This window comes from Pseudochaenichthys georgianus, chromosome 10 (assembly GCF_902827115.2).
Source record: "Pseudochaenichthys georgianus chromosome 10, fPseGeo1.2, whole genome shotgun sequence".
Classification (NCBI taxonomy): Eukaryota; Metazoa; Chordata; class Actinopteri; order Perciformes; family Channichthyidae; genus Pseudochaenichthys; species Pseudochaenichthys georgianus.
The window spans coordinates 19,970,718-19,990,360 of NC_047512.1; the positions used below are offsets into that span (position 1 = coordinate 19,970,718).

General features: G+C 42.7%; 3 protein-coding genes across 3 annotated transcripts; 2 read left to right on the forward strand and 1 right to left on the reverse strand.

Moving 5' to 3' along the window:
- Positions 1-5,663: 5,663 nt before the first annotated feature.
- Positions 5,664-12,705, forward strand: LOC117453376 (uncharacterized). Its single transcript, XM_034092199.1, has 7 exons — positions 5,664-5,827; positions 6,858-6,991; positions 7,137-8,434; positions 9,057-9,896; positions 10,065-10,196; positions 10,739-10,820; positions 11,239-12,705. The coding sequence occupies exons 2-7, from the start codon at positions 6,889-6,891 to the stop codon at positions 11,961-11,963; spliced, it is 3,180 nt and encodes a 1,059-aa protein (XP_033948090.1). The 5' UTR covers positions 5,664-5,827; positions 6,858-6,888; the 3' UTR covers positions 11,964-12,705.
- A 699-nt stretch (positions 12,706-13,404) lies between these two features.
- Positions 13,405-15,908, reverse strand: cryba1l1 (crystallin, beta A1, like 1). The gene is made up of 6 exons (XM_034093090.2): positions 15,822-15,908; positions 15,282-15,364; positions 15,037-15,155; positions 14,490-14,631; positions 14,254-14,396; positions 13,405-14,019 (listed from the first exon to the last, which is right to left on the reverse strand). Exons 2-6 carry the CDS (start codon positions 15,354-15,356, stop codon positions 13,872-13,874), a joined length of 627 nt encoding a protein of 208 aa, XP_033948981.1. The 5' UTR covers positions 15,357-15,364; positions 15,822-15,908; the 3' UTR covers positions 13,405-13,871.
- A 1,075-nt stretch (positions 15,909-16,983) lies between these two features.
- Positions 16,984-18,744, forward strand: LOC117454037 (beta-crystallin B1-like). The gene is made up of 6 exons (XM_034093089.2): positions 16,984-17,096; positions 17,320-17,414; positions 17,504-17,622; positions 17,709-17,841; positions 17,939-18,081; positions 18,164-18,744. The coding sequence occupies exons 2-6, from the start codon at positions 17,325-17,327 to the stop codon at positions 18,333-18,335; spliced, it is 657 nt and encodes a 218-aa protein (XP_033948980.1). The 5' UTR covers positions 16,984-17,096; positions 17,320-17,324; the 3' UTR covers positions 18,336-18,744.
- The last annotated feature ends 899 nt before the right edge of the window (positions 18,745-19,643 follow it).

Consider the following 19,643-nt stretch of genomic DNA (forward strand, 5'->3'; position numbering starts at 1 on the left):
ATCTTTGAACTCCTTTATAGTGTGAAAAGGAGATCACAACAGTAATAATGCTTTCATTATTTGAACACTTAGCAACAATGCCTTATAAAGAGCTCTAAAACATTCTCTTAATTGTATTTGATAGATGGTGAGCCTGAGACAAAACACAATGATGCCCAGAACAGTTCAGACTCAGAGAATGAAGAAAGGATAGAGACAGAATCTGAAAATAAGGAGAAAGAGACAGGAATTGAGAATGACGAGATGGAAGGGGAGGAGATTGAGAGGGAAGAGATGGAGAATGAGGCAGTAACATCAGAGTCCACAAGAGTGAAAGCTCCTTATTTGTTTTGCTACAGCTACCAAACTCCACCAATCCAGCCCATGTTCAGAAGAACAATATCAAGTACAATGAGGCCTTCGTCAAATTTTCAAACTCAATTGGACCCCGTCGTCGTCCTCTGGTCCAGTTCCCAACAAATCAAGATGGGCGGTCTTTTCAGGGCCACTGGTATGATGAAAACCCCTGGTTGGAGTATTCTCCACAAAATGATGCTATGTACTGCTTCAGCTGTCGCATTTTAATGAATGACGATAAGTACAAGAGTAGGTCTACATGGAAGTCTGGAGGCAGGTGGAGGCAGGCAAAAGTAAGAATGAAGGAGCATTGCAGCAGTGAATCGCACATGATTGGCATGACCAGGTGGAATAAATATAAGATAAAGCCATTGGACTTAGCTTTTGCAGTAGCAGATTTGCGGATGCAAGCAGCAAAAGAAAGGGAGAGGCAGAAAAACAGAGATCATCTTCCGGTTAATAAAGATCACATTATATCTTGCAAGACAAGGCTTTCAGGGGTAGAGATGAAAGGGGGGGGTGCCTTTTTCCAGTTTAGAGCAATAGCCCCTCCAAATGTCTGTGCACGTCCCTGCTCTAACACCAATTTGCTCCATTAAGGATGCTCTAATTGTGAAGATGTTATCTGTAGTGAAGTCTTTTCTGTCATCACATATTTTTTGAACTCACAAACACATTAATCTAACTGTCATGTTCATGTCTGCGTAAAGCCAATTAACTTTCCAACACCGCAGCACAGTTTAAGAACTGTTAGTGTCGACGTTCTCGGCTTTGCTGTTGTCTCTGGTTTCACATGCTGGCAGGGAAGAGTGTGTGTTTGTGTGCGTGTTTTCCAGGGTCATGACATGTTGCAGAAACACGTGAGGGTTGAACCACGATGTGAAAGTGTCTTGCTGATTCCAGTTATGCAACACATGTGAAATTCGCAACAAGATTGAGAAGCAGCTGCTAGATCACGAGGGCTGTCGTCGCAGGTCAGTGAGAAAGTTGTGTGTGTGTGTGTGTGTGTGTGTGTGTGTGTGTGTGTGTGTGTGTGTGTGTGTGTGTGTGTGTGTGTGTGTGTGTGTGTGTGTGTGTGTGTGTGTGTGTGTGTGTGTGTGTGTGTGTGTGTGTGTGTGTGTGTGTGTGTGTGTGTGTGTGTGTGTGTGTGTGTGTGTGTGTGTGACTCAGAAAGAAGCTAATAATCTGTGGGTCATCCCCATGTCCTCGTGGTTTTACCAACAGGTGCTTTTTTATATTCTGCAATTATAACCATTGAATGTCTTTGAGAAGCTGATCCAGAAGACAAACTTAAATTTGATCAATTATTATGCACATTATTTTCTGAGTTATAAAAGTATTTAATCCATGACTCTATATATGGTTTATAATGAGACTTCACATATATTTCAAGATGTGTTTCTGTCTCTGCAATTTTGATCAATTTCGAAAGGAAGGATTTGGTTTTACAAAAATGTTTGGAAACAAAGATTCAGGGCTGGGTCAATCTATGTCGTTGCCCTTCAATTAGCTTTGAGGAATAGAAACATGGGTATTCCCTTTGTCCCTCTTTTTTCAAATAATGAGAAGAGAAGTTCAAAAATATGACCAAGCATTCATTACTTTCTTCACTTGACACCTTTTAACACTTGATACAATGGACACATTTTCTTTTCTATTCTGGATGTATAAGATCATATTTGAGAATATGTTTTGTGTTCACAGAAAATGGATTGCTGAGCTGCAACAAGTAGGTCATACAACCCAATCATTTATATGTTTTCTTCACATAAAGTTTGGATATTAGGAACAATAACAAATATCTCCTGAAATGTAGAGTGCATATGAGCATGTGAGTATTGCTTTAAGTCAAACATCTCAACATATCCTTTAGGTTTCACACTCGGCCTATACAGTGTACCTCGAAAATTGTGTTCTTTCTTGCATTGTTAAGAATGTTTTCCCCATTGATGTTGGGAAATATATTTCTATATAGGCTAAATAAAAATAATAAAAATAGTGTAGAGGCAAGTCCCCTCACTGCTGGGACTCATGAACCCAGTAAATCTAAAACCGGAGCTCTGGCCCTGATAAGATGTGTTAAGTCTATAGGTTATGTCCTATAGATGCTCCTGCCACAGTGTAGTATAAGCTGCAGTAAACTGCAGAGCAACATTAATGGTTTCGTCCTTTAGTTCCTTAACCACAGCTGTGTGTGCAAATGTCAGTGTTAGTCATTGAATGTGTGTAATGTCGGTAAGTAACACACACTCATGCACGCACGTTCCTTAAATTTCAGACGACCAAACCCAGCAAACCCCCCCCCCCCCCCCCAATCCCTCCCCCTCTCTCTCCCTCCCTCGCTCTGTCATTAGGTGTCATATCTATTTAGGGCTAGGCCCCCGCTGTTCTGCATTTACTCTCGATTTCTCTCTCAGGCGAGCTAAGAAGCAACAACATTCAACTCCAGCTCACCAGATCTTTCGAGTAAAACTGTGGGGTGGAAAAGACCAATAGGATGTTATCTTATGTTCACAGAGGAATCATTTTGTCGGGAGGAATGTAGCACCAGATTCATCGGAGGAACCAGAGTCTGCTTTCGGGAAACCCCTCCGCTGGAGATTATGTGAGGCCTAACACCTGATGTGTGCAGGACAGCAATTTCAAAGATCTCAGTGTACAAGCAAAGGAACTGCTCAGTATTGACTTGTAACTCATGGTGTCCCTCGATGTCCCCAGTCCGTCCTCTTCAAACTCGGATGGCGAGTCCCCCGATCGTACCCTGGCCCCGGACTCCTCTCGCCACACCTCTCACACAGGGAAGCAGACCCAGCTGGGGGGCCTGGGCTACGGGGTCATGGTGGCCTGGGACCACCTCAGGCCCTTCATCCCCTTCTTCCTCATCAGCTTCATGGTCGTGGCCCTCGTCTACCTGATGCAGGCCATCATCTTTGGCGGGCCCTTCAAGGACCCTCTGTTCTTTGTGAAGTTCAACGAGCGATGGCCCCGGCCCGCTCCATACAAACAGAACCCTCCAAAACCAACCAAGTTTTTCAGTCCGGTCCCTTCCTCGTCCTTCGAGCAAGTCCTCTTTGAAAGTCACAGAGACAACGAGACAATGTGAACTCAAAAACTGGAGGACATTTTTTATTTCTTTGTGGACATGAGCACCAAAGACTCTCCTGGGATTGCAGGTCTCAGTTCTAATGAAGCACACAGACTGAAACTTTGACTATGTTTATGAACAATTATAAACAATCTATTTATGGACAACTTTTACAAATCTACATTATAAAGTGATTTACAAAGGTAGCAAAATAAGACAGAGTTTCAGAATAAAGCAGTTTGATATATACAAAAACGAAATGGTGTATTAAAAAAAGGTTAGGAATAGTACAAATGAAAATAAAATGAAGGTGGATCAAAGGCAAATGAAATCCAAGTGAAATACTGGAAGGCAGTGTATAGACTATTTTTTTTAAATTAGTTGTACTTTGTAGGTTGTTTTTAATGTTAACCTACTTGTCCTATTTACCCCAGAACTACTTGGTCCTTTCTCCTTGTGATGTTGGGCAATGATAATATAATGACCCTTTCAACAGAGAAAAAGTCCACATTGCTGCAAACTATCTGTCTCTGTAATTCCTTTGTGATGTATTTTTTAATTAGAAACTGCAGCTGCCTGGTCGGTCGAGTAAAGCACCAGGTGCATCGTGTTTGGCCTGTTTTTCTGTCAGTGTTGCTGCTTGAGGAAAGTTAATGAGGTTTAAGCAGTCTGTGGTGGACACGTGAATCTTTCAAAGATACAGACTAATGTCACTATTGCGCCACCTTGGCTTGGAGGGAAATACGTACAGTAAAGATATTCAAAGATACTAACTGGATGTGACTAAATCTGCTCAACAAAAGTATATATAATTGCCAACTGTTTTTGATAATCAGTGAGTCGTTTAAAGTAATATTTCATGCAGAAATGCTGTTTTTAGTCTCAAATGTGAACATTTCCTGCTTTTTTGTTAAATGTCATATTAAACTGCATATTTATAGATTTTGGAATAAAAAAAACAAAGCATTATTATTTATTTTTCATTATTTTCTGATATATTTTCTAGACCAAGCTGTTAATCGTTTAATCTTAAAAAAACTAAGAGGCAGATTAATCAATACTTAAATTAAAGGTGGGGTAAGTTTGAGAAACCGGCTCGAGATACACTTGTTCTTATATTCCATGGAATGCTCTCAACATCCCGATAGCAATGAATATCTTAAGTGCTTTGATAAACTAATGTAAATATTGTAAATCTTGTTAAGATGCCTTTGACACTGTTTCATCATATATGTTTACACCACAGTCTCTGGTTTACACTAATGCCCCAACAGGGAGGAGGGGGTTGACAGGCCGACATATAGCTGGATAAAAATAACACCTTGTTAATTTTTTTATTTGTCATACACAGGGACAGGGTGTCCAAGGGTGGTCATTCAAATTGTTGTCCCAAAAATAATAGCTGGTTGGTAACATTTAACACAGGCTAATGTTTAATGGTTTTTCAGTCTACCATCTGACAGGGAGAGTGTGGGACGGAGTTTTGCAATGTTTCTGAGGTGGTAGAAGGAGGTTTTGCACAGGTGTTTGATGTGGGTGTCAAATGTCAGATGTCTGTCAAATCTTACAACCAGGTTGGTAACTGCTGTGGAGAGGGGTATGTTTTGGCCAGAAAAGGTAATGTAGGTTATGGGGGATAACCCACAATAGCTTCTGTTTTGGAGCTATTAGCTTGACTTATATCGTAACATTTTATCATCATTTATTAGTCGATTTATATATTGGATTCAAAATGTAAAGTAACTGAAGGTTAACAAATATTGTGGAGCATTACAAAAACATTAGCCTTTAAATTGTAGTGTAGTAGAAGAATAAAGCAGCATGAAATGGACATAGGCCTACTTGCTTATAAGAGACAATAACAACATATGTTTAAAAACAGAGCAGTTAAGTTTCCTAACACAAGAACTAACTGTGTGCTAATACAAGTGCAGGTAATGTAAGGTGGTTAAAAATAAATTAGTCAAAACAGTACAGCAACAATGATTACTCTAGAAAAATATAAAACAGGAAGAACATAAAAAAAGGGCAGTTCCTTGAAACTGAACCTGCAGTACTTGAGTCATTTTACTGAAGTACAGCCCCTGCCGTTAAAATAATATTGTCACTGATCACAGAAATGCAAAAATGCTAACGCTTTTATGCGAACATGGAAGGACTAGAAGTGAATCATCTTGTGTTTAATGTTGTGTCTCTGTACCCTCTGACACTTCCGCCCCCTGGTGGCGGAGCGACACACGACAGTGCACTTTGATGACCACGATGACCCGTATAGACCTCCCCAAAAAAGAAAAAAAAACACTAAACAATATAATGTTTGTTAATCTCACTCTGATACATCGATATTTTAGACGAACATTAGTTAATATTTGACGTCGGAGATCATTTTTAAAGAGCATTGATACGGTAAGTGAATCCGACATGTGTCACCTGTGCACGTTTACATCTTTAGTGCCAGAAAGTAGTGCAAAGTGCTCAGGTTGTTCTCAGAACTTTGGTGAGAGACAATGTAATGTGCATGACATGTTAACTAACAGGTGATCTGCATTGACTAGTTGGCACACAGTTAGCTTAGCTGGCTGCTAGCTGTCAGCCGTGATGCTAACCTGCATGTGTGCAGAACAACCTCTAAAATGCACGACTGAGTAAAATACATATTGTTTGGGGGGGAAAGGAGAATTTTAATTAATGTGTGAAATTCAAGCTGTTAAAGTTATTTTAAAATACAATGTTGAACTAAATGTGCAAAATCAGTCAACTAGAAAATGCAGAATGCTGAAAATGCGTGTGAATGCTGCAAGCTGCGCAAGTTTGTTGCTGAACTTAGTTAAACATTCAGAAAAAGTTTAATATTGTTTTGGTTGAATGGTGTCTGTAGCTGCTTTTAGCTACAGAAACCAAGTGTTGCTGAACTTAGTGGAAAAATGCAGAAAAGTGAAATTATTTTAATCAAAATGGTTAAAGCTCAAATGCAATGACTGTTGGACAACTTGAAAGTGAGTAGGAAAATAGCGATGCAACTTAATATTGAAAATAAAGGTTTAAACATAGACAAAATATAAAAAATATATACCCTCAATGTCCAGAGCTGAGTAATGTAAGCTTCTTGTTTGAAAATAGTAATATTCTAGGCTTTTAATTTGAAAAAACATCCCGCTTCCTGTAAAGATATCTATAGGGCTTTTATTTTGAAGGGGGTGTGTGAGAGGGGGATGAGTGTGTGTGACGTGTGTCTGTTTTTTATAGAAATTCAGCAAGACAAAAAGAAGAAAATTACAAAGAAATAAAAAACAACTAATATTCTGGATTATCACAGAATTGATAGTCATAACAGATCAGATCATTACAACAAAGAGTAATGATCAAAAAGGACTGTCAGTGTAATGTATGTTGTCATAATGAATAAATATCGACTGATGATGTTTGTATTGCTTAGGCTACTATTTTATTCAGACGTAGATGGGGAGATGTGGTGCTACCAGAAGCCGGGGTTTGAAGCCCTCCTCCTCGCCGAGCTGCAGAGACAGCAACAGTGCAGCCAGTTCTGTGACACCCTGCTCAAGACAGAAGGTATAAAAACACTCACAAAAACACTGTTACCTTTATAGTGTCTTCTTTTAATCAGCACATAGAAGGTTTGCAGATAGACCATCTCATATGGTTTTATGTAGTTGTGGAAGCTATTATCATTACTGACACCTGTCCTTTCCTGCAGGTGTTTCAGTGCCGGCTCACAGCTGTGTCCTGTCCGCTCTCAGCCCCCACTTCTCCTCCACTCTGTCCTCCGCGCCACAGCCCCCTGCAGCACAGAGCCGTCTCCTGGAGTTTCGGGCTCTAAGCGCCTGCACCCTGCTCCACATGGTCCGACTGCTGTACTGTGGGGAGATGGCAGGCGAGGGGGAGAAGGAGAAGCAGGAAGCTATCTCTGCTGCGGCCAAGCTTGGCATCCACGGGCTGGTGGAGGTCACAAAAAGACAACTTGAGAGAGGCAGTGTGAAAGGAGACGGGGGGCACACCGAGGCAGGGGTGCAGACGGAGCCGCTGATGCCTGAGGAGGATGAAGGGAGAGGGGGCAGGTGGAGGAGAGAGGTGAGGGATGGGAGCACCTTTCTTTGGAAAGACACACTGTCAGATGGTAGAAAAGACTCATGGACTCAAACAGAGGAGATGCAAGAGCAATTGGTTCCCGCTTATCAACCAGCAGCCCCCCTTGAGACCATCGATGTAGCCGCTTTTCAGAGTTTAGGACAGACCACCTCCCATTTTGTTCCCCCTCAAATTCCCTACGTTCCCATATCCCTTGTCTACCCACCTAATGAAAACCCAACACAACAGCCATCATATGCCCTCATGGACTCCATGCAGGAATCCACCTCAGCAGCTGGGTTCATGTCTATTTTGGCACCTCAGCACACCTTTGTCCCCCAGACTCTTCTTCCTTTTTCCAGCCAAGGGCCCCCCTGTGCTGCTGGGCTTCAGAGCTGGTGGGCCGCCCCCCAGGAGGCAGCCGGAGAAGCAGCCGCTAATGAATGGGAGGACCAAAATCTGGAGCAGTTTGATGGCAACATCACAGGATACATTCATCACTTCCTGAACCCGGACAAGGAGGAGGGTGTCGGCAGGGGGCGAGCAAGAAGGAGGCGGGGCGCAGGAGAGGGAGGTGCCAGGAGAGGGGGGGCAGGAGAGAGGAGAGCCAGGAGATCACGAGCAGGAACAGGAGGGAGGGGGAGGGGGAGAGGAGGGTTGACGCAGATGGTGGATGTGCAGGAGGTGGGGGTGAGCAGGCTGCAGAAGCTATTCCTGCAGAGGGTCTGGGGGGGGACGCCCAGGACGGGACAGGGCGGAGGGGCTGCAGGCAGGAAGCTGTTCCTGAAGCCCAGAGAGCTCCTGAAGTCAACGAAGAAAAGAGGGCCCGGCAAAGTGTGGGGGGTGGGAGACGTGCTGCCATACAAAGGGGAGAGAGGAGGTCAAACGCAGCATGGGAGGAAGAGAACAACGCAGGAGGTTAACCCGGTGAGTACAGACGTAACGCTGTCCTATTCTAACACAATCAAATCATAACATTAATAATAATAATAAAAAAACATTTGATTTGTTAAGCACCTTTCAGTACTAAAAGCAATCCCAAAGTGCTACAAGGGGCATAAAATACATACTTAAAAACACAAGTTTAATACAAAAACACAAGTTATTTAACATAACAACTAACAGTTAAGTCAGTCTCCAGTGTCAGTTTGAGAGCATTTTACACCTTGAAATACTATATTTATATTTTTAATAGAAATTAATCAGGAGGATCGTTTAAAATCTGTAATGTTTTTTTTTAATTAAAAAATAAAATCCTGATAAATGACCAAGGAATCAAATTTTTTTTTGTAAACATAAATAACATAGAAAGTGTGAAAAATAACTACTTTTTTAACTACAGCCCTCCACATCTTTGTCAGTGTCATTGGTTAATCAAGATGTCCCTTGAGTTCTGACCAATCATTTAGCTCGAAGAGGAAAACAACTCAGATATCAAACTTATTGTAAACTCACTGTAGAAATCAAAAAGCACTTTATGACACATTTCAAGACCTCGTGCATTAGTACTTGTTATTGTTTTTCAATTGATACATTCTTTTCCCAACAGAACGGTCTTCCCGTTGGGCGGCCGAGGAGAGGGAGGCCCCCGCGTCTTCCCCCTCACGAGGAACAGCCCGAACACATTGAACGTCTGCTGGAGGAAGTGATGAAGGACCTCGATATTTTAAAAAACAACGGTGCTCCTCAGCCTCCTCCTCCAACCCGCAGCAGCGACGTGGCCTCCTGTGGAAATACTGTGACACAAAACAAATCAGGCTCCAATGGGTACCCACAGGTTGTTGTTGTAGCGAGAGGAGGGGGCAGCCCCAGCGTAGCAAACCCTGGGACCCCCATTCTGCAGCAGCAGGGGGAGGGGGAGTTGAACGAGACGCTGTACACATTACTCCAGTCCTTTGAGCACTACATGGACAGCTGCTCCACCTGTGAAGAGGCGGAGACGGGCGCTCAGAGCCGCACCGAGGCCTACCAGCTGCACACTGTCCCGAGAAGAAACAGAAGAAGAAGACAGACCCAAACCCCAAAGAGCCCTAACACCGCTCAGAGAAAGAATACACCTCCTCCTGCCAGGCAACCGAGTGACGAGGCTGAAACACCTCTGAGGCGTTCACTGTCTTCTGCTCGCAGTGCCGCTCCACCTGAACACACCGAGGGATCAACGGCACCAGACAAAATAAGAAAAAGGAAAAGGAAAAGAATAAAGCCGTATATGCTCTCATTGGACAGAAAGAGGGTGAGGGTGAGGAAGCCGGTGTCATCCAGTGAAACAAAAAGCACAAAGATTTTGGACCAGAGAGACGTGAATCTGCTTCATACGCCTGGGTTGAAACTGGAGAGGAGCGGCCGGCTGTCGGACAAAGTGATGGAGCGCAGCTGCAAGGAAGTCAAGGTGGAAAACTTTGCTAACTCCACTCTGATAATGCTTCTGATGATCTCTGCTGTCACCAGTACAGCACAGTCTGATACATATACATGTGAGGAAGAAACTGGGTTGTTGCAGCCACAGAGTGTGAAATCAAATGTATCAACTCTTTTTGTGTGTGAATGTATTTTTCAGAAATCTGCCAAAACAAAGCGCAGTTTATCATCGGTGACACAGCCACGGGACAGCGTCCGGGAAGCAGCTCCGCCGATTGCATGGAGCACAAAGACTTACCCAATCAGAAGCCGCTTAAGAAAGGCAAATATGGTGAGCATTGATCTTTTTTCAATCTCCAAATGTGTCTTTTAAACATCTGTTATTGTGGTGCTAATCCTCATGATTTCCATCCTGGTTGATTTGGTGACACCCTGTCTGCTAGCAGTAATATAGAATGTAATTTAATACTCTCAAGATACTGGAGGTGAAACACAGCGCAGTCTGCAAACAGTGAGTGTTAGGAGAAACGTTTATATGTTTACTGCATTTTATTTCAAATGAAAATGTTAACAAAACTCTCTGAGATAATAAAGCCTGCTAACTCTTTCTAACTAATGCCTTCAGGTAAAAACGTTACCATGTCAAATAAATTAGATTTTCATCCAAATACCTTCAAATACATTCCATGGTGAACACGGTGATTTGTACACCTGCTTCACATCAGCCTGTTAGCATTGTCATTCTGTCCTGTTAGCATTTAGCTAAAAGCTTGGCATAAGTACACTACATAAGTAATTGAGTTGGTAGCATTGCTGTAAACTCTTGTTTGTAAATGTGTCTTTATGATTGAATACGATTCATTTGTTTTTCAGGACAGTGCACCCTTTCTTGTGGAGCCACTTCAAACTAAGCGACCATCATCAGCAGGCCCCGGAAGAGACAGTTTATCTAATGGTAAGAGATCACCATCCAGGGTGATAAAAACATCCACAAACAATTGGAAATGAATACGATGATGCACATTTAAAAGTACATACATATTTTCTAAATGTTATATTGTTGTACACATCTAGTTTGAACATACTTATAAATATTAAAGAAATTGTTTGATTTCATCATTTTGATTCAGAGTCTGGAGAGTAAAACATATAAAGACTCTTTCTGCGGTGCAATAAATATTTAGATTTAATTTACATAGAGCTAGTTTCACGCATAATATTTAAATATGTACGTGGTTTCCACTGTTGCAACCATTCTGACCTGACTAAGAAAGTATTATTACATCTGTTTGGCGTGGAGTAAGTGTGTGTTTAGACGCTGTCTGTCATGCCTTGCACCGACATGATCTGTGTCTAATTATTATTTTCTACAGAGAGTTCATCACTACCTGTTGAGCCACAGCCTATGGAGCCCTGTGTAATGGATGAACAACTACAGAGAAATCCAGAGACACGTGAAGAAGAATTAACAGTCCAGCATCAGGAAGAGGTAGAGGAAGAAACAAGGAGGGGAGAGAAGAGACACACCGAGCCAGAGGAGACGGGTGAGGAATCCTCTGTGCCTAAGAGGGTCTGCTTTGAGCAGACAGCACAGCCGACCTCTGAAACATGCGCACTGAGCTCTAAATCTGCAGACTGTGTCTCCGGACCAGCACCCAGAGAGAGGAGGGACATAGTCTCTGTAGAGACTGTTCCCATTGCAGGAGAGTGCTTACCAAGACAAGATGAAACAAAGAGGGGTGAAATCAACATCAGAGGAACTGACTGTGAGATGGAGAGCAGCGGGGATGAGATGATTGCTGTGGACGGAGAACCTGAAGACTCGGACACTTCACCTCAGACTCATTGTGTCGACGCAAAGCTTTCACTTTCACCCACTTCACTTTCAGCAACAGAGTTCAGTCTGACGTCGACAGGAAGCTGGGAGGATGACGAGGACGTCGATGTGATTGGCGGTTCCAGTCCCGCCCCTGATCCCGTGCTCTTCAGCTGGACAGAGTGCTCAGAGGTTGAGGAAGAGGAAGGAGACGAGGATATTGACGTTGTGGGAGACAATCCAATCTACACTTCATCATCGCTCCTTGCTACTGTGAGGTGAGCTAGTTAACAAGGATCGTCACACTCGGGTGCTTCACAAGCATCTGTCAGGTTTCTTTTGACTTGTCTTCTCCAGTTCATGTTATTTGATTTCATGGAAAAACATTCCTGAATTGTTTTCATTTAGCTTAAGAGTTGAAGATAAATAACGTCTGATTATAAATGTCTGACAATCACGTGAGAGATTTGTGAGCGACTTGTTGACTATCTGTTTGGATTTAAAGACAAAAAAGCAAACATGTGCATCATAACTCTGAAGGCACTCACATCAGCAACAAAAAAGAGGACTGTGAAGTTCATATGCACTTATTCAGTTCCTGAGTTGAGTTAACCATTGTCAAAAAGTGACTTTTTTATTCTTTCGAGGTATTAAGCAGTTGATTTTATGTAAAAAAAAAAGTATTGCTGTTAAGTTCAGTGATTTTATGTTTACTAAGCAGAGATATTCATCATAGTTTGTTTTAACTGCAGAAAGTGAGAAAAACAGCGATATAGAAACAGTTTAGAAAGAGATGCAGTGCAAAAACAATCAAGTGTGTTTTAGGCGAGTGTTTTATTACTTATAATTATGACTATTACTGTTTTAGTTGTAACAAATTTGACAATATTAGCCTTTGTTAGTTGGAAATGTTCCAGGAAACTTCTGTCTTCCTTGTTTTACTGTTAAGTTATGTTTGGTAATGTTCCTTGTGGCACTTTTGAGTCTGGACTGATTTCTACAATAAATGTTCCTCTACTTCCTGCAGAGGCTCTTTTCTGTGACTCTACATGCACTTCACTCAAAATTGTTTCACCTTTGGGGTGTGGATTATTTTTTATGTACAAAGAAATGTAAAATACAAACACAACGTGTAAGTAAATAGGTCCAATGATACTGGTGTGTAAGTAGCACATTTCTTTATGATGCATATTGCCAAAACAGCAATTGTGAATTTAATTGTACTTTATTTATTTGCAGCATTTTTGCTAAACGTTTTGCAGAGTGAGGAAGATATTCTCTCCTTTCTTTACGTTTGTCTGTTTACATGTTTTTCCTAAGTTCGCACTGCTTCCAGCTCTCTCTGCCGACACACTGAAAAGTAAAGATAATGCATGTCCTTGTGATGAATGAAACTGAAGATGTTTCTTCCCTATCCTGTTATTTTCCCAATTAAAAACATTTTTTAGCACCTTAAATATGGTACACAGGTTTAAATGCAGTTAATCATATTCGGACTTGAAAATAATGGTTTCAATTACAACTGAACTCCTGACTTGAAAAAAGAAACTATAAAGTGTGTTTCATCAAAACATAATAAGAAACTTATCCAAATACTTTTGAGAATGTATAGACATTTAGATAGTTCTCTACAAACTTAAAAACCTACAGGTGGTGTTTCATGCTGCAAAGAGAGTACATTGTATTCATCATATTCACACTTTTATAATAAAACAAGAAGACATGAAGTGAAATGGAGTTTATTAGTAATCAACCTCCTGCACACAACAACACATCTGAGCTGCACTGAGGAGACTGGGTGCTGCCTGTGGGGGCTTTCTCTCATCATGTCTTCATGTTGGAGCTTCACCTCCCCTCTGTTCAAGCTCGCTGAGGATTCACTCTACTCATCGCCCTGCTCAGGTAAGGAGTACAGCGCAGGTGTGTGTTTGTGTGTGAGTGCGTAGGAACCTCTAAACCAAGTAAAAAGACCCTATGAGTGTCAGCGTGTGTGTATGTGGAGCATGTGTTTCCCTGTGCTTTAACAGTGTGATATTGTCTCTTATCACACTCTGGCAGCATTTGTAAATCAGTAGTGTTGGGGGGCGGCTGTTGCATCTCAAGTCAAGAGGAAGGAAAGGATTGAAGAGGGGGATAAAGAAAGAGGAAGGGGTTTAGAGGGATCGAGGGGTGTCTGTCTCAGTCTGCCTCTTAGTGCTGGATGCGCCTGATGGACTGGATCTGGGGGGTCTGACAGTGGGACCCCCAGTTCTTCCAGTGCTGGTAGTCTCCGCTGTGCCTCTCACACTCCATGATGTACTGCTGGCCCCTGTATCCAGGGTGCTGGTAGCACACAAAGCTGCAGGAGAAACAAACAACAGGCAGTGGGAGTGGTGACAAGTGGGGGGATTTAGGACACACTTGGAGATTTAGCTTGTGTGTTTAATACATAAACTATGTGCAGGTTTATTTGTGAATTTATATTTTGGTAGCCGGATTTGAAATGGATATTCAAGTGTAAATATCCTTGGAAGTGGAGGAGCAGTTCGAGTATGTCCTGATAAAATGCATCCCATCAATCAGGTTCACTTACGCGCCGCACTGCACGTGCATGGAGCCAACCTCGGGCATCATCCAACCCATGGCCTGCAGAGAGGGGTAGTCGTCACAGATCTCAGAACTGCGGCCCATGAAGTTCTCCTTCTCAAAGATGAGCATGCGACTGCTCTGGTGGGACTGCATGGGGGGGGGGGGAGAAAAAGTTTGACTTTGGAATCCCCGGGTAAAGGTTGAATGTCACCTGAACACTAAGAGACAGGATGTACTCACAGCGCAGAAGATGGGGCGCAGAGACATCAGACGCTCCACGTGGTAGGAGAGGGAGCCGCTGTAAGCATCCCAGTGGGGGTACTCTCCCCTCTCCAGGATAAACTGCTGGCCCTGGAAGTCGTGGTGCTCAAAACCCACCCAGCTTATCAGAGAGAGAGAGAGAGAGAGAGAGAGAGATGTTATCATCACTTCACTGTATGGCCATCTGAAGAGCCATCTAATTTAGATCCTGGTGTAATTAAATTCTGACTATGTCCCAGGGTTGCTCTATTAAATCATGCAGCTCAAAAGCATTTTATTTCCAAAATAGGCTTTCTTTCATTCAGAACAAAACAATTCAGCTCCTTTGCATAGTCAACAACATCATTTTCTTGGTGCTTAAAGCGTCCACATGACTCCTCTTTATCTCCTCTTGTTGTTTGTAATGATTAATCAATAGAAAACAAATGGGGATAACAGTTTTACTTGAGTATATGTCATTAACATGTTGTACTGTCAGAATACTAAGTCTAATTTGTTAACAGTGTAACATGCTTGAGACACTTACGCTCCGCTCTCCACCCTGATGGAGCGGATGTTGTCCAGTCCACAATCCTGGACGTTGCAGCACTCAGAGGTGAACTCCAGGCACTTGCCCTGGAAATGCTCCTGCTCGAAAACAGTCACCTGAAAGAGACAGAGGATAAGAGGCATCAAGTTACAAGAAGTATGTTGGCAATACAGTTGTATAAAAGGTATCCTCCTTTAGCTTTCAGCATCAAGCAGAATTTTTGCTCAAATGTGAGTGTTTACCTTGAAGAAAGGAGCCATGCCCATGCCAGAGTTGACCAGGGGCTGCATCATTGGGGATCTTGTAGTTCTGTACATCTTTACTCCTGAGATGTAAATAAGAAAAAGTACTTTTTTAAAAGCATAAATGATTTAACAATGAGATATTCCACACTGTTTCTGCACAATTGTTTGTAGTGTTACATTCTCACTTCCAAAGGCACACCACAAATCTCTGTATAACATTCAAGCGGTACAACTCCCCAAAAAATATCTGAATTTAAACATCTGGAGGCCAGCAATGGTTAATATACCTTCTGTCTTTCTATCTTTTTTAAATTTTGAAAAAAATCTGAAACTAAATTCTGATCAAAATTAAGGTGTTGTACAGGTGATTCAGAAAGTGCTTTTGTTTTTTTCAGTGTCTGCGTGAAGCACCTGCAGGTTCACCTGTCTGTCTGTCTGTCTGTCTGTCTGTCTGGCTGTCTGTCTGTCTGTCTGTCTGTCTGTCTGTCTGTCTGTCTGTCTGACTCTGAGCTGTATGAGAGCAGAAAGCATCCTTACCTAGATTGGCACTTTATTGGAAGAGCTTGAAAGTGATACGGCTACGGCTTGCCTCGCGTAGAGCTTTGCGGGAACCTGGCGCCTCAGTTTTATACCGACGGTCGGGGAGCGCGCCTGCTGTTGCGCGTTCACGGCTCTGGTTAGACCCGGCCGTGAGGCGCGGCCCCGGGTCGGCTGCGTGTCCGCTACATGCTGTTGTCCTGCTCCAAGGCCAGCTCAGCACATCCCATAGTGCTGCTGGGGCTGCGGAACAAAGGCGCTCCGGTATGTTCGGACCCCGGTCAGCAGTCCAGCCCGTGCCCCGGCACAATGGGCCTGGGTGGGGTGGGGATTAACGGCGGAGTAGAGAGGCAGTGATACACAGAAGAAGATAACTGGTGTGTCTTTATATGAGAATAGAAAGGCTAGATAACTATAAAGTTAATTTCTGTGCTATTTGTTCAAACAATAACGTCTAATTTACAACAAACGATTTAGTGCGTGTACCTTCATGGGTGCAGGTGTAGGCTACACCTGTTTGCACACATATCTGACATGTGGTTATGTCAATGGTGTAAAAAGTGGAGAACAACGTGCTGTGATGACAAACTGTTGTTTCAAAGTTTCCCTGCAGTCACATTTATCCAATTCTAAATTAAAACAAACGTGCCAAGATTTAAAGTATTATGGTTTCAAACCTCTGTGTGGGGGTGTTCCAGGTGAGAGGTTTAATAACTGTAATAACCCAACAAGAAATTGGGACTATTTTATTCAGATATAATGTAACACACAAGTTAATCACTGGTATTATCTGGAAATATTCAAAAACATTCATGAAAAAGCTTTTAATTTGCAGATTCATTTAGCCACAGTTAAACATTCATGTCATTGTATTCATGTATCATACTGCTTTATAAATTGAATAAGCAGATTGGTATGTAGACTAGAGAATATATGACATATCAATTAATGCTGCTTATTTGATTTAGGGGCCATGATTTACCTCTAAAAGTTGATTTCAGAATCATCAACTTGTAGCAGATTTGTTCTGTTAGTAACTGGTCCTCAGTCTGAGCTACATCTCCTGTCAGTCAGCCTCTGCCTCCGCCCGCCCCCTCTGACCGCCCCTCTCTGATGATGTGGGGTTTCTTTTGTCTCGTGTCTCTGACCTCAGCAGGTTTGTTTCTCTACCCATAATCCCTCTCCTGTGGGCGCCAGCATATATAAAGGAGGTGCGCACTTCGAGCCGCACACACTTCGAGTGAGGCTTCTCATAGGAATCACACACACACACAGGTAAGGTACAAACACATACTGTATACCAACAAGTATGTTGAGATACAAATCAGAAGGAAAAGGCATAGATTAAATTAAATGATCCAGTTTATTTTAAATACCTTTTAAAAATGTTACATTTAGTCTTTCCTCTATCTCGAAAATACTTTCACTGGTGCAAACAGGATTGATTTGTCATATCAAAGTTTCCACTCTTATGATTTTTTTCTCTCTTTCCACCCAGCAATCATGTCCAGTGATAAGTCCAAGAATTCTTCCCAGACCGACGGAAAGGCTGCTCAGAGCAAGAAGTCTGAGATGGGAATGATGTCCTACAAGGTGGGTATCTCTAGCACGGGATATCAGGATATATTCAGGTTATCATATCACAGATAACTGACTCATCTGTGTTTATCTGTCCCTTCTAGATGTACGTGTTCGACCAGGAGAACTTCCAGGGTCGCATGATCGAGATCAGCAACGAGTGCATGAATGTGTGTGAGATGGGCATGGACCGTGTGCGCTCTGTGCGCGTTGAGTGCGGACCGTAAGTCTCAAAGAAGATTTTTTTTTTAGTAATTATTTGCAGTCATCTTGCAGCATGGATGCTTCATAATATTGTCTCCTCTGCAGCTTCGTGGGCTTCGAGCAGATGAACTTCTGTGGTGAGATGTACATCCTGGAGAAGGGAGAGTACCCCCGTTGGGACTCCTGGAGCAACTGCCAGAAGAACGACTACCTGCTGTCCTTCAGGCCCGTCAAAATGGTACAAAAAAACATGCTTGATTTCTTACTCACAAGTTTCTCTTTTGCTTTCGACTGCCAACTAAACTAGTGTTTCTCCCTGTTTTCCTCTACTCCAGGACGCTGAGAAGCACAAGATCTGCCTGTACGAGGTTGGAGAGTTCAAGGGCCGCAAGATGGAGATCATGGATGATGACGTTCCCAGCCTGTTCTCCTACGGCTTCACCGACAGAGTTGGCAGCATCATTGTCAGCTGTGGAACGTGAGTGGTTGAAGCTATCACTGATAGAAAGAAAATGTACCTACAGTATCCGGGGCTGACATGTTTCCTCTGTTTTCTCCAGCTGGGTGGGATACCAGTTCCCCGGATACCGTGGCAGCCAGTACCTGCTGGAGAAGGGAGACTTCAGGCACTTCAACGAGTTCGGTGCCCGCCATCCTCAGTTCCAGTCTGTGAGGCGTATCCGTGACATGCAGTGGCACCAGCAGGGCTGCTACACCCTGGCCAGCAAGTGAGGCTCAGGGAAGGAGAAAGAGCGGAAGTGAGGGAGAGGGGCGGAGGAAGAGGGAAAGGGGGAGAGATGTCTGAGGCCTTACCTCAGTACCTTAAACAGTCGATGTGATAATGCAGTGAGGGGAAGGGTGAGGATCTAGATCTGTCCCACCTCAGTGGAAGATGGACCACCCTCCATCCCTCTCTGTCTACTCTTCTCTTTCTCCCCTATGGGCTGAGCTTTGCTTTCCCCCATTTTCTCCCTTTTTTTAGTCCCTCACTTCATTCCCCCTCCACAGTCCTCTTAGAAGCCAGAGAGGGAACAAGACTCCCCTTGCTGTTTTACCAACTTGATTCTCGGTTCAGGGTATGATGCATCACGGGAAACTGACTCCCTAGAGCCCCCTGTCCCCGTCTTCTTGCCCCTGTGCATTGCACACCCTCTCTGCTGTACAGAATCCTGGCCAAGTTTTCAATAAAAAGGAAAATCTTGATTTAAAAAAATGTTGTTGTTGTTACTTATTACTAAAAGATCCCCTTAACGAATTGTAAATGACATTCAGAAATATGTCAGATGAATCCCTTCTAAGTTATCACATTTCATGAAAAGTTTCATATTTGTGTTAAGAATTATTGTTATGCTTAATCGGGTTTGGAGAACAGAAAAAAAACATGTTGGTGTTGAAACTCCTGGATTGTGTAACTCATGGCTTTATAATATATCAACAGAACACACCTACAACTCAGAATACAGTAATTGAATAAATGCTCCAAATGGCTTTTATGTGAAAGTCAGTGTCAAGAAAATAAGATAGTGGTTCATGTCCTGATTGTATGCAGGAAGTCTGAAGTGGCTACGGGTTTATCACAAAATGTGTCCAGATTCATCCAAAATATAATTTATAGAAAGAGAAAATAAACATTTAGGTGTGTTCTTTATGCAAACCAGACCATTTAATGATGTACTATAGTGAAACCAGTAGGAGGCAGTAATGTAACTTAAATCATTCCAACTCTCAAAACCCCAAATTAAAGGTAGGGTAGGTAATTCACATCAGAAACACTTGTTGTTATATTCCATGGAATGCTCTTAACATCCCGATAGCAATGAATAAATTAAATGCTTTGACAATAAATATATATTCAAATATTTAATCTGTGGAAGCCGTAGCACTGTAAAAAACTAGACCAATTATCTGCCCCGGCCCGCGGCAGATAATTGGATGGCCTACCTGCCTGTCAGCACATCTCGTGCACACATTTATCTCGTGCCCTCATTGGTCATGTGCTCGTATAATGTTTACTCACGATGAGTACAGTGGGACAGACAG

Coding starts and splice junctions, on each gene's coding strand:
- LOC117453376 (XM_034092199.1), top strand. CDS start 6,889: ATGTGGTGCTACCAGAAGCCGGGGTTTGAAGCCCTCCTCCTCGCCGAG. Junction 8,435..9,056: donor CAACGCAGGAGGTTAACCCG/GTGAGTACAGAC, acceptor TTTTCCCAACAG/AACGGTCTTCCCGTTGGGCG. Junction 10,197..10,738: donor GCTTAAGAAAGGCAAATATG/GTGAGCATTGAT, acceptor TTTGTTTTTCAG/GACAGTGCACCCTTTCTTGT.
- cryba1l1 (XM_034093090.2), bottom strand. CDS start 15,356: ATGTACAGAACTACAAGATCCCCAATGATGCAGCCCCTGGTCAACTCT. Junction 15,156..15,281: donor GCATGGCTCCTTTCTTCAAG/GTAAACACTCAC, acceptor TGTCTCTTTCAG/GTGACTGTTTTCGAGCAGGA. Junction 14,397..14,489: donor TGCGCCCCATCTTCTGCGCT/GTGAGTACATCC, acceptor CCCCCCATGCAG/TCCCACCAGAGCAGTCGCAT.
- LOC117454037 (XM_034093089.2), top strand. CDS start 17,325: ATGTCCAGTGATAAGTCCAAGAATTCTTCCCAGACCGACGGAAAGGCT. Junction 17,415..17,503: donor TGGGAATGATGTCCTACAAG/GTGGGTATCTCT, acceptor TGTCCCTTCTAG/ATGTACGTGTTCGACCAGGA. Junction 17,623..17,708: donor GTGCGCGTTGAGTGCGGACC/GTAAGTCTCAAA, acceptor TCTCCTCTGCAG/CTTCGTGGGCTTCGAGCAGA.